Source organism: Bubalus kerabau, chromosome 6, assembly GCF_029407905.1.
Source record: "Bubalus kerabau isolate K-KA32 ecotype Philippines breed swamp buffalo chromosome 6, PCC_UOA_SB_1v2, whole genome shotgun sequence".
In the NCBI taxonomy this organism is placed as follows: domain Eukaryota; kingdom Metazoa; phylum Chordata; class Mammalia; order Artiodactyla; family Bovidae; genus Bubalus; species Bubalus kerabau.
The window spans coordinates 10,133,638-10,146,355 of NC_073629.1; the positions used below are offsets into that span (position 1 = coordinate 10,133,638).

General features: G+C 46.9%; 1 protein-coding gene across 1 annotated transcript in view; it reads right to left on the minus strand.

Annotated features, from left to right (window-relative positions):
- Positions 1-2,724: 2,724 nt before the first annotated feature.
- ATP1A4 (ATPase Na+/K+ transporting subunit alpha 4) overlaps positions 2,725-12,718 on the minus strand; it is a 32,107-nt gene continuing 22,113 nt past the window's right edge. Inside the window, exons 16-22 of the mRNA XM_055583860.1 lie at positions 11,156-11,310; positions 10,878-11,001; positions 9,514-9,659; positions 5,864-5,994; positions 5,672-5,773; positions 3,037-3,128; positions 2,725-2,753 (exon numbers count right to left, since the gene is read on the minus strand). Of these exons, the coding sequence (XP_055439835.1) occupies positions 2,725-2,753; positions 3,037-3,128; positions 5,672-5,773; positions 5,864-5,994; positions 9,514-9,659; positions 10,878-11,001; positions 11,156-11,310 (779 nt within the window). The remainder of the gene's footprint in view (positions 2,754-3,036; positions 3,129-5,671; positions 5,774-5,863; positions 5,995-9,513; positions 9,660-10,877; positions 11,002-11,155; positions 11,311-12,718) is intronic.

Genomic DNA, 12,718 nt, shown 5'->3' on the forward strand with positions numbered 1-12,718 from the left:
GAATAAGGGGAAAAAATTAACACTGGGGAAACATAAGGAGGTGGGGCCCTGAACCAAGGATGTTGATTAATCCTGTGCACTAAGCGTCAAAGCAGAGCTGGGAGGATGGGCCTCTCGCTTCCTGGATCCCAGCTTGGGGGTGAGGGCAGAGTGGATGAGTTCAACTCTGGGTACCTTGAAGGAAGGACCCTTTTCATGGCCCCACCACCACCCAGGGCTCATGCACAGGTAAGCTGAGGCACAAGGGAGGCCAGAGAGAGGCTAGCTAGATGGAAGTCAGAAGCCTCCATCCCTGCCCGGAGGTATCTCTGATGTTGGCGAGCAAGCATGTGTTTTGCACCATGAAATTATGTTAGAGGAGGAATTTTTCCCCTCTCCCGTGGGGCAGACCTTACACAGCTAAGCAAGGAAGGCCAGGAAAATATCTCAGGAACGTGGCAGGAGTGCGTCCAAGAGAGGCAGCTGTCGGAGCAGGAGAGGCCAGATGTAGCTAAGCAGGGCATGTTGGAGCTGGAGACACCCCAGAACCCATCTCCTGGAGTCAGGGAGGCCAAACAACGCGCTGTACCATTGGCACAAAGACTGCGGGAGAGAAGGGCAGACCCACCCAGACGTCCACGACCAGATGATGTCCAGCCCTGACTCCTCCTGCCGTGCGCACTCTGTGGGTGGGGGGTGGGGGACATCGAGACAGAGACACTGGGACATTAGACTCAGTTCATCCTGAATCTGACCTTTCGTACCTCCGGGTGTGAGATGGGAGGAAAAAGTGCCCCAGGCCCGCTCCATTCTCCCCTCCTTTCCTGCAGTTACCAGGCTGCTTCATCCTGTCCTGCTCCCTCTCCTCGCCCCTGGCTCTCCAGAGACACCAGAGCCTTTCCAGCAGCTGCAGCCCTCCTGTCCTCCCTGTCCTCCTTTCTGATGCTTTCCTCTCTACTTTCTACTCGGTCCTTTCCCTCTAGGCCCCTGCCTTCAGGCTCAGCCACTGGTATCAAATGACCCTAAGTTGGGGCCTCTGTATTTTTAACCCACCAGACACCCGAAGCTCCTGCTGCTGAAACCTGAGTAGCTGGTTTCACACTCCCCTCTCCCAAGCTCACACACACACACACACACACAACCTGGCCCCCTCTGTCTCCCAGGGTCTGGTTCAGCCCTGTCAGCAGCAGGGAAGGACCCCAGACTGGTACAGCCCTGTCCCCAGGAGACCTTGTGCTGGAGGAGGAGGGGAGCAGGTGGGAGAGAGACCTCCGAGGAGGGCGTGCCCGGTGTAGGGGGAAAGTGGCTGGTGTCCCTTACAGACAGGCCTTCTCTTTGCTAGCCCACAGCCTCTTATCCGCCAGACTCCTTTTTCATTACGCATTTGTTGATTTTTGGCCCAGCCTTTATTGTAAGACTAGCCTGAAAAGTGGTTAAGGGCACAAGTTCTGGAATCAGAATCATCTAAAAAACCCGGTCGGGTGGTAAGAATGTGTTTGTTGTACAGATTAATGGATGATGTGACTAAGGCCTTTGTCCACTGCCAGACATAATGTGCAGTCACTTAACACATGTGCTTTGTTTTTGGTGACAGTCTACGATTTCCCCCAGCTTTTCTCAGCATTTCTCTCTCTCTCTTTCTATGCTTTTTGGCATAGCCAACTCTCCTCTAAAAAAAGCCTGAGAGTGAACTGATCCACAGGGCAGAGTAGAGCAGCTCACAAAGCAAAAGCCAGCTAGTGGGTGAAGAGGAAGGAAGAGCTGCCGCCGAGGGTGGGCAGGAGAGAAAGCTCCTGGGGACTCCACAGTGACCTGAGATGCAGCAAGTGCCAGGCTCAGAGGCCAGGCTTTGGGGAACGGCCATCACCTATGTTGAGCTGGAGCATGAGGGGGCGGGTGCTATGCCTGAAGCAAAGGCTACAGGCATCCAGACAGCATTGTTTCAGTCTCTGCTGCAAGGCTACACCAGGGAAAACGGCCAAGGGATGGGATGGGGTCGAGATGCCCTGATGACTAGGGCTGAGGTCAGGGACACCAGATCATCCTCGGAGGTGGGGTAGCAGCCTCCACCTTTCACCACGTGGCCCCTTCCAAATCTTTTAACCTCTCTGGACCTCCTGTCCTTCCTGATGAAATGAGGTGTCTTCTAGCATGAAGATTCTACGAGTCTGTACATTATCTGAGGACCTGAGCGGGTGCTGTGGCCCCGCTGTAAGGTGTGGCTTCCCGCCCCTCTCTCATCCCCTCCATTTCTCTGATCCCAGCTTGACTTGTCCTGTCCTTGCTATCAATTGAGTTGGAGAGTAACTTTGAGGGGATACCCTCAGCGGGCAAGGATGCTTGATTCTGATCCCTTCCGAGCCGGGCCCCTGAAAGACACCCTCTGCCTGGCTACCATGAATGAAGATCTAGGGAGAGAGCATCTCTGAAAACCAAATGCGACACATCCAGGAGCTGAGGGCTGTTGCAAATGTTTACTCTCTTGACTGGTTACTGAGCCCCTCACTGGGCTCCAGGAAGACACAACCTGGGCTTCCCCTCACCCCCACCTCATCTCCTACCCATGGTGCCATCAACCCAGCCCTAGAACCGCCTGTCTCTCTTATCCAAGGTTCTTCCTCATGGTACCTCTCTGCCCCAACTAATATGCTCTCTCAGATGTTTTCCCAAGCTCATTGCCTCTAAACCTCCCCCACCTGGCCCTCAGAACAGCCCAATGTCGTGTGAGCTCCTCCTCTCTTGAGGTTAGTAGTAGGTCTCCTTCTCCACCCAGCCTGTGGAAGAGAAGAGACCAGAGTGAACTGGGGAAGGCATCAAGGGGAGAAAAACAGAAAGATGAGCCAGGACAGGGTGGGAGGCCTGAGCAGGGAAGGCAGGGCCCCAAGGATTGGAAGGAGCAGCGTGGTGGGGTCAAGGACTAGAGGGCAGGCTCCAGGCACTGCACAGGCCAGGCAGTGACCTGGGGAGATGGGCCATGGGGCTGCAGGAACCATCTGCAATGGGACAGCCAGTCAGAAGCCTAGCGACCTCTCAGGCCAAGGTGTGGGGGAGCCTCACCGCCGGGATAACGACGAATGAGGAGTCTTCTTATTTCATCATACACAAAGATGAGGAGGCTGTAGGGGGTGGCACAGAACCACCAGGTTATCCTGAAGAGAGCAAAAGCTGGTCAGCAGAGGAGGAGATCGTGGCTGGGAATTGTTTTGTTTATTGTGTGTGTAGGGTAAGGGAGCTAGAGAAGGCAAGGTTTAGAAAAAGAATGAGACCGGCACTTTACAGGAACAGATCACCTTTAATGAGGCGAGAAGGGGCAGCAGTCAGATTAGTGAGCTACTGCACTAACCCAAGAGAAGAGTAAGTATATATAGGCATATATGTGGAAATCTACTGTCTTAAGGGGGCGTGTTCTTCTCCAAGGTTGTTTGGAGTAGTTATCTCTTAAATGGCTGGGGCAAGGAATTCTGGAGATCGGCCAGAGGCTGGACCGGCTGGGAGCTGGGGTAATCAACCTTAATGTCCATTTTTTTCTTCGGGTGAGAGAGTTCTTTGTTTTGCATAGAATGGTGGGGAGGACCCGAGGGGAGTTTTAACTCCATGCTATTTTGAGCCGTGTAACTTTGCTTCAGTGTGGAAGGTTGATTCCTACCTTTTGAGGAGGCCAGAGCCTGGAGAGTGAGGGTGGAGGGCCCAGGACAGGAACATTAAAAAGCCAATGAGGACAGAGTGGGATAAATGCCATGTAAGAGGTACATACATTGTTCATGGAGATTATATACTGGCTTTCATGGAGTCACTGAGGGAGACCCCCCTTTGCTTTCCAGGTCCTCTAGCTCTTGCAACCGAAAGCAGGGTGGTCCGTCTGAGACTAGATGTGGGGGATATCTTGCCAGGGAATATAAATACTCCTCCATATTGCACAGGTGGGGAAATCTTTTTCTTCCTGAATCTCTTCAATAGACCAAGGAGCTGACTCCAGAGAGGGGTTGGGTCAGGACCACATTTGTCCCTTGGATGATAGAGAGATGGCCTAGACCAGCACCGTCTGATAGAAATATACTGTAAGCCACATGTGAAATTTATATTTTCTAGTAGCCACATGAAAAAGAAACAAGTGAAGTTATTTTAATATTTTACTTAGTCCCAAATATCCAAAAGATTGTTGTTTCAACACATAATCAATATAAACATAATTAGTTATTTTACCTCCTTTTTGTATCCCCAGTCCTTGAAATCCAGTGAGTATTTTACATTGACAGTGTGTCTCAAGTAAGACACTAAATATTTGGTGGAAAATGTAGTCCAACCAAAACAATAAAGTTGTATTTAATAGAAAAATATTTGACAGTGCTTTAGTTTTTAACTTTGAGTAAACTAAAATTATAAATTCAGTTTCTCAATCTCACTAGCCATGTTTCAAGAGTTCAATCGTTGCATAAGGATGGTGGCTACCATGTTGGACAGAGCAGGCCTAGGCCATGGTTCATTATGTGTGCACGCACATACCCTTCAGCCAATATGAGCAGTTACATACACACAGTCATGCAGCCATTCAACAATGGTTATCATATGTCTACTCTGTGTGCTAGGTCCTGGGGAAATAAAACTGAAGACATGATGGTCTTTGATCTCAAGATGCTCAAGTGATTGGAGAAAACAGAAACACACAAAATAATCACAGTATTAGGTGATGAGTTTTATGGTCAAGGTTTACACGCAGTGTTTGGGAGCATGGTTAATGCCCAACCACATTTACTAGCATTTGTATGTTGACATTAATAGCAACATCAGCTGAGCTACTATTAGCAAAGTGCCCCCCAGGGCCCAAGTGCCATGCTCCACGTGTTATATGCATCTCTACATGTAATTCTCAGGTCTGCCAGATGTGTGTTATCAAGACTTTGCCATGAAGCTGAGGCTCAGAGAGGTTACCAACTTGTCCAAGATCATAGAATAATATATAGTACAGTTGAAATTCAAATCTGGAATTGCCAGCATCTAAGGGCGGTGCCAATGTCTTAGTAAACATTAATTTAGCAGCTACAGAATGTAAAACATTGTGTAAAACACTGCAAGGGACAGAAAGGTGAGCAAAATAAACACGTAGAAAATCAGCTGGGAGGATACACACTAAATCATTCATAGAGGCTACCAATACAGAGTTGGGGGAAGGGGGAGTGAAATGGGAGTTAAATGAAAAAATTTCATAAGCATATACTAATATAAAAAACGAAAACATAGGACTTGAACCAAACAAGGTACCAGATAGTAAAAATTTAAGTGTGCCCACTCACATACATACATATGAAAACATATTTGCAGAAGTACAGCAAAATTAGCCTTGCATAGATTAGGCTATTTTATGATTGCATCAGTTCCGAGCAATATGTAGCCTGGGACAGCTATACCATGCATTATTATAGAAAAGAAACCACTCTGTTAAGCACTGGTGAATCCACTAAATTTGCATGTCTGGTGAGTGCAATCACTCATCCCTAATCCCTCCTCAAATAAGATGTGTTTATGGGAGCACAGGCGGTCCTCTCTACATCACTGAGTGCCGCCCTGCTCGCTCGACTTCCCACGCAACCGCACTTCCTCCCATATGCTTCTCCTGTGCCCAGAGAAGGTTGCCTTGCCTTGCCTTGCCTTGCCTTGCCCCCCTGCCCCGCCCCCTGCCCGTCCCCTTACTCACTTGAGTGGGTACATTCGCAGAGCTACGTCCATGCCTGGAGTGTAGGACAGAAAAGCGGCCAGGATTGTCTCCTCCAGGATCCCAAATATGAGGATCTTGTTTCTGAGAGATGTTTATGGGGTGAAGGAGGTGATCAGGGAGGGGCAGGGGGTGCAGTTTGGGGCGGGGCTGAGGCTGGGGGGCGGCGCTCACTTCATGCCCTGTTGGAAGATTGAGTTGCGGCGGGTCTTACAGATGATGAGGTCAGCCCACTGCACGATCACGATGCTGACGAAGAAGGCCGTTTGGCACGTGAACTCCAGCACCTTCCGCTGCTCATAGGTCTAGGGAAGGACGGGCAGAGGGGAGCCATCAGCGTCAGGAGGGATTCAGCTATGCCTCAAAGGCTGCAGCTTTCTCCTGCCTTCCCAGACCCCAAGGCTGATTTAGGGGACCTCTTTAGATTCCCACAGCCCTTCTCACATATCTCTGTCATAGCGCTTTTCACTTTGTGTTTTGCGTATATGTTTTCCTTATCTGACTGAGAGCCCCTCAAGGGCAAGCACCTCGTCATATTTATCTGTGTCCTCCCTCCCCATGCTTTGTTCAGTGAGTGGCAGGGAGGATGGCTCATAAATATTTACTAAGTTAATAAGAAGAGTGGTGTAAAAGAAGGTGGACTCAAGAGGAAAGCAGGGTCTGAGGAAACAGGTAAGGAAGACGGGACTGTAGGGAATCTGCATGCAGAGGGGAAGCGATACTCGAAGAGTGGTCCCAGATGGGAGGCATTCACTCAACCGTTCATTCATTCTTTCATTCACATTTTGCACAGAAGGAAGTTAGAGTCCAGTGGGGAAGATAAATATGCTATGTCGGCACAGTAGGTTGGTTATAAGAGGGACATCGCAGATGTGCAAACACAGAAGAGGTGCATTTAAATTAGATTGGAGGAAGAGCCCATTAAAAAACAACAGCATGTTTGGGGGACTTCCTTGACTACCCAGTGGTTAAGACTTAACCTTCCAATGCATGGGGGTATGGGTTCGATTTCTGGTTGGGGAGCTAAGATTCCACGTGCCTCATGGCCAAAAAACCAAAACAAAAAACAAGAGAAGCAATATTGTAACAAACTCAATAAAGACTTTAAAAAGTGGTCAACATCAAACAAAATCTTTTTTAAAAATAGCATGTTTATAAATAACTTGTAGCTCGAATAAAAAATTTGAAAATGTATAGGACCGAACAGTAATGAGATACTACAGATAGAACCTCATGGGATGTGGTCAAAGTTGTACTTGGAGGGAAATACAGAACCCTAAGGGCTTCCCTGGTGGTTCAGTGATAAAGAATCTGCCTACAGTGCAAGAGATACAGGGTCAATCCCTGGGTTGGGAAGATCCCCTGGAGAAGGAAATGGCACCCTGCTCCAATATTCTTGCCTGGAAATCCTATGGACAGAGGAACCTAGAGGGCTATAGTGCATGGGGTTGCAAATGTTGGACTCAACTTAGAAACTAAACTACCACCACCACCACAGAGCCCAAAACAATAGAAAACAAAAGCTAGAAATTGATGAGCCAAGCACTGAACTTAGAATGAGACCAGTCAGCACATTTCTGTGCGTCAGATCATGCCACCCCTGTCCTCTGCAGCCAGCTACCGAAACCAAACCACTCCCATCATCCCTTGAAAATTTTAGTTTCTGACTCACTGTCATTCTAACGGCGCCTGTCCTCATTTTTGGAGATTAAAATATCCATGTTGATAATCCTTCCCATACCGTGGTCTCACAGTATCTTCATCTACTCCAATGGTATACTCCCTTCCCCACCTGATTGCTTGCTCCCATGATTAAACTCCAGATGTCTTTTTCAGTAGCCACATTTTTTCTGTGATTTCAGTTTTCAAGCACCTCTTTTCTCTCTGTTCACCATCTTCATCTTTCAATCTCACCTACTTTAGCATCCCAATTCCAACACTTCTTTGAACTCCTCTTGGGCTTACAATCTATGGACCCAGTATGTTATCTATTCGGCTATTATCTTTCTCCCTTCCCACCCTGTGCCCCTAACTAGAATATAACCTCTACAAGGGCAGTCTCTTGGCTATTTTTGTTCACTACCATATCCCAGGGACAAAACAGTCTCCAGTGCATAGAAGATGCTCAACAAGTATTCGCTAAATGAATGAACGGTGATCAATTGAATTACTGCCAGAGGTATTAGCAGTATGTAGGGTAACTCCTAGGGAAGAAGCTCTATACTTGATAATCTGAAGATTACAGCAGTGGAAGAGGCATAGACCTTGCCTTTATGGCATTTATTTGGCAGGGCAGTTGTTCTCAATCTGTTTTGCAATATCTTAAGATGTTGCTGATATAATTTGATATTAATTCAAATTAATTTTAACTATCATTAGTTGATTGTAAATAAACATATGACAAGCTTCATCTTAGTAGCAGGGAGATGGTTTCAAGATATAAAACTAACAAGGGGCTTGATCCGAGGATTGAGATGTTGACAAGGTACACAGCAGTGAGGACTCTGTGATCTTTGGACTTTGCTAGCTGGGAACATTGACATCTGTCGGCCTCGAGAGGCTCAGATAGTGGAAATCTGTTGGAGAAGACTCTTGAGAGTCCCTTGGACTGTAAGGAGATCAAACCAGTTCATCCTAAAGGAGATCAGGCCTGAATATTCATTGGAAGGACTGATGCTGAAGCTGAAACTCCAGTACTTTGGCCACCTGATGCGAAGAACTGACTCATTGGTGCTGGGAAAGATTGAAGGCAGGAGGAGAAGGGGACGACAGAGGATGAGATGGTTGGATGGCATCACCAAGTCTATGGACATGAATTTGAGCAACTCTCGGAGTTGGTGATGGACAGGGAGGCCTGGCATGCTGCAGTCCATGGGGTCACAAAGAGTCGAACACGACTGAGTGACTAAACTGAACTGAACTGTGTGTGCGGGCCAGCGTTCCAACAATTATCTTGATTTTAACATACTTTTGAGAACCCTGCGGTTAGCTTGGTTTGGAGGCATCATGGTGACATGGGAAAGTGCTGGGCAGGAATCAATCCAGAATTCTAGTCCAGCTCTTGTACGGGTTCACTGTGGGGCTTTGAATAAGTCACTAAACCTTTCCAGATTCAGATTCCTCCTTTGTAGGCTAAAGAATAGGCCATCTTGTCCTCCATGGACTGTATGTGAAGTCTCTGGTCCTATGATTCTAGCAAAAATTGGTGTCACGTCTCCCACTGTCTCAGAAATTGGGATGGAAGTGTTCACAAATACATACTTACTAAAATTCTTAAATACATATTTTTGGATAGAGGGCTTAAGTTTAGACCTCATTTATCTTGGGTGTTAGGAATGACTAATACAGAGAGGCATCCTCTAAGTTTAAACAGTTTAGAATGACAAGGAAGAAAATATACAAAGAAAATAAGTTTTCAGATTTAAAATCCTATTCTTTGAACTCCCACAGGAAAAGGAGAATAACAGGAGAAAGAGGATCCAGCACTCATTTCTGGGGCAATGATGATTAGAACCTGGAAATCAGCCTCCCAGAAGTTAACTGACAGAGATGATTTCCAGGTCCAAGAAAGCCAGAAAGACCCAGGAAGATATGAACAGGCAACAGACAGTAGTAATTAACAGAAATGAAGTCATTGTAAACAAAGAGAAGAATGTTTGCTGATGTGATCGGAGGTTGAGGTCAAGTGTTAGAAGGCTCCTGTAGGACTGGAGATGAGGATCGTCTCTGTCTGCCTGGTGTCTTCAGAAACTTGCTAAACCCATTTCTCCTGGTTACTTCTTCACTCTTATTGGCCACCATTTACTATCTTGCCTTTCACTCACCCACTGCTGTCCATAGCTGTCCTCCAGGTCATTGATGTATCGATTTTCCCAGTTGACGCGGATGCCCAGCAGATCAGGAGGCTTAAAACCATTCTCAGCCAAGATCACAAAGTAGGTGAAGAATCCTGCCAGAGCCTGGATCATCCCTATCAGTGATAGTTAGAGGTCAGGGGAACCTCACTCACAGGAGGATCTCAAAAGGCAGAGCACGGAAGAGGTGGTGCCTGGGACTTGCTTCTAGCAGGGTTGATGTATGTCTGAGCTGTAATGTTGAAGATTCATGCCATCAGTGATCTGACCCCGCCACCTCTGTTGGACTCGCCTCCAAAGTCTGACACTGGTTTCTAAGCTGTAACCCAGGGTCATATAACCGTAAAACTGGAAAGGACCTGAGAGGGGGTTTATTCTCTCTCTCTCCAAGTGAATGCTGGACTCCTCCTCTCCATTTCCTCTGACACCAGGACACTCATCAAGTCCTCTCTTTCCCTCACATTCTCCCGTCTGCTCCATGCCTCTCCCTTGGTCAAAACCTCCATCCCCCATGCCTGGGAACCATAGCCGTGGCTGATGCTAATGTTTGCCTACTGACCACAGAGCTGGCACTGTTTGTAGGTACCTGTACATGGTGATTCTCACAGCAATTCTGAATTGTCATTTACACTTCATAAGTGGGAAAACTGAAGCATGAAAAAGATTCAGTCATTATCCAGAGTTGTACAGGTAGTCAGTTGTGATACTGAGATTCAAACATAGATATGGCTCCTAAATCTGTGCCTTTTCTATGTGTTTCCATCTCTAAATAGATATTGTCTCCTCTGTCCATATCTCTTGCCTGTACCCCCGTTGTACCTGGCTACTCAAGAACAAAGAAGTGTCTTTCAAGACTTGGACCCACTATAAATACTGTGTCCACAGCCTCATTCCCCACTACTTCTTTATCAGGAATAAGCACTCCACCAACTTCATGTATTCACTCTTCAACAGCCAGGTATCATCTGGCCACTGTCTGACCATCCATTCATTAGCTGAGCGCTATCTTCCAGCCCCAAGTCTAAGCCATGTTTCCTCCACAAGGCCTCTCTGTCCGCAAGATTGGCGACTCCTGCCTTGTACTCCTGTAGTGTGTCCTATCTGTCCTCAATATATGGCACTTGGAAAACAACCTGCCATTCTTTCATGTGTGTTTGCGCCTTTCCGACTGGATCCTTAAGAGCAGATCAGAGATCAGTGGGTTTTTTGTGCTAGAGCCTAGCACAGTTCATAATTAAGATAGCTCCTTGAACTTCCAAACCAAGACTGGCCTCATGACCCTTCTGGGGCAGCCTCTCCCCACTCCCTTCCACCCCTCATTCCTGCAGCCGCACCAATCTGTCCGTAGGCCATGCCAATGAGACGGTGATTCACCAGCTTATCAGTCTTTGAGTTCCGTGGAGCCCTCTTCATGATGTCACTCTCAGCTGACTCATAAGCCAGGGAGATAGCAGGGACCTGGAGGATGGAGGGTGGAAGCAACAGGGGACACACAGCTCAGAAGGAAACTCAGAGAAGTCCCTCAAGCTCTGCCCCTCTGCCTGACCTAGATTGTCCCAACTCAGTCCATTTCACAGGAGTTCCACGAGCTGGGTCCCATCTGGCTCCTCACCATGTCAGTGCCCAGGTCAATGCAGAGGATGGTTATGGTGCCCAGAGGCAGGGGGATGCCGAGGATGATGAACATCAGGAAGGGGGTGATCTCAGGGATGTTGCTGGTCAGGGTGTAGGCGATGGATTTCTTCAGGTTGTCAAAGATCAGGCGGCCTGGGAAGGATGGTCAACCTTCTGTGAGCAGCACAGAGACATCGCACCTCCCACAAACCAGCTCCTGGGCAGAGAGGCCACTCAAAGCCGTGTCACACAGTCCGTGAAAGGGTCTTGGGCCGTGGCAGCCCCAGTTTTGTTTCTAAATTGTGTGACTGTTAGTTAAAGCCATGATTTAAGCATGTCAAATTTGTATACTCTGTGTTCTTGGATTCAACGTGGCTACTATCATCTGATCTCTGAAAATTAAGCAGGCTGGGGCCTGGTTAATACTTTGAGATGTCTGAGAATGCCAGTATAAAAGCCCTAAGAAGATTAAAGCTGGATTTGTGGCAACATGGATGGAACTAGAGATTATCATACTAAGTGAAGTAAGTCAGACAAAGACAAATATCATATGACATCACCTATATGTAAAATCTAAAATATGACACAAATGAACTTATTTCCAGAACAGACACAGACTCACAGACATGGAAAACTAAACTTATGATTATCAAAGGGGAAAATTACTTATATATAAAACTGAATCACTTCACTATACACCAGAGACTAACACAATGTGGTAAATCAATTATACTTCAATTAAAAAAAAAATTAAGGCTGAAATGGAAAGAGCCTGGGTGTGGGTTCCAGTTGGATTTTCTGCCATAACTAACTTGTGATCTTGGGCACCCCTCACCTCTCTGAGCTTCATTCCTCCTGCATTGCAAGATGGCTTGAATCCTTCCCTGACAACCTTTTAAAAAAGTGTCACCCCTCCTTCCACTCCCTGCTTTACTTATTTTTTTCCATTGCACTTGTCGTCTTTTATTACACTGTTCAGTTGATTTTCTATCTATCTTAATTCACTAGAAATTAAGTTACCTGAGAGCAAGGAGGTGTCTTTTTACTCCCTGTTGTTGAATCCCCAGCATCTAGAATGGTGCCTGATACACAGTTGATGCTCAAAAGTTTATTGAATTGAGTGGACATACAATACTGAGGATTATACAAGGTCTCAATACTGAGGATCATTCATGGTTTCAATATAATGTTAACCATTATTATTACGTGAATTGTAATAGGTTTTAATTCATAGCTCCAGACAGAAATCAGGGAGCCCAGGAAGCAGAAATCTGGGCTTCACCAATGGGAATTGTCTCCGTGAAAGAGGGGACCTGATTTGGCTCATTCAGTCAGGCTCCAAATGACCTTGATATGTCAACATCATTCAGACAACAGGTTGCCTGAAAGTCCTCCTGAGACTGTGAAGTACAGAGTAGTCTTATGGGTATGGCTACACCCTGAAACCTACAGTAGAATCCCACAGTAGAAACCTACAGCAGATTCAAGTAGGATCTCCTGAATCTCCATGAGAGAAGCAAACAAACTATGCTGCACTAGCTGCCTAGACAATCTGGACTTT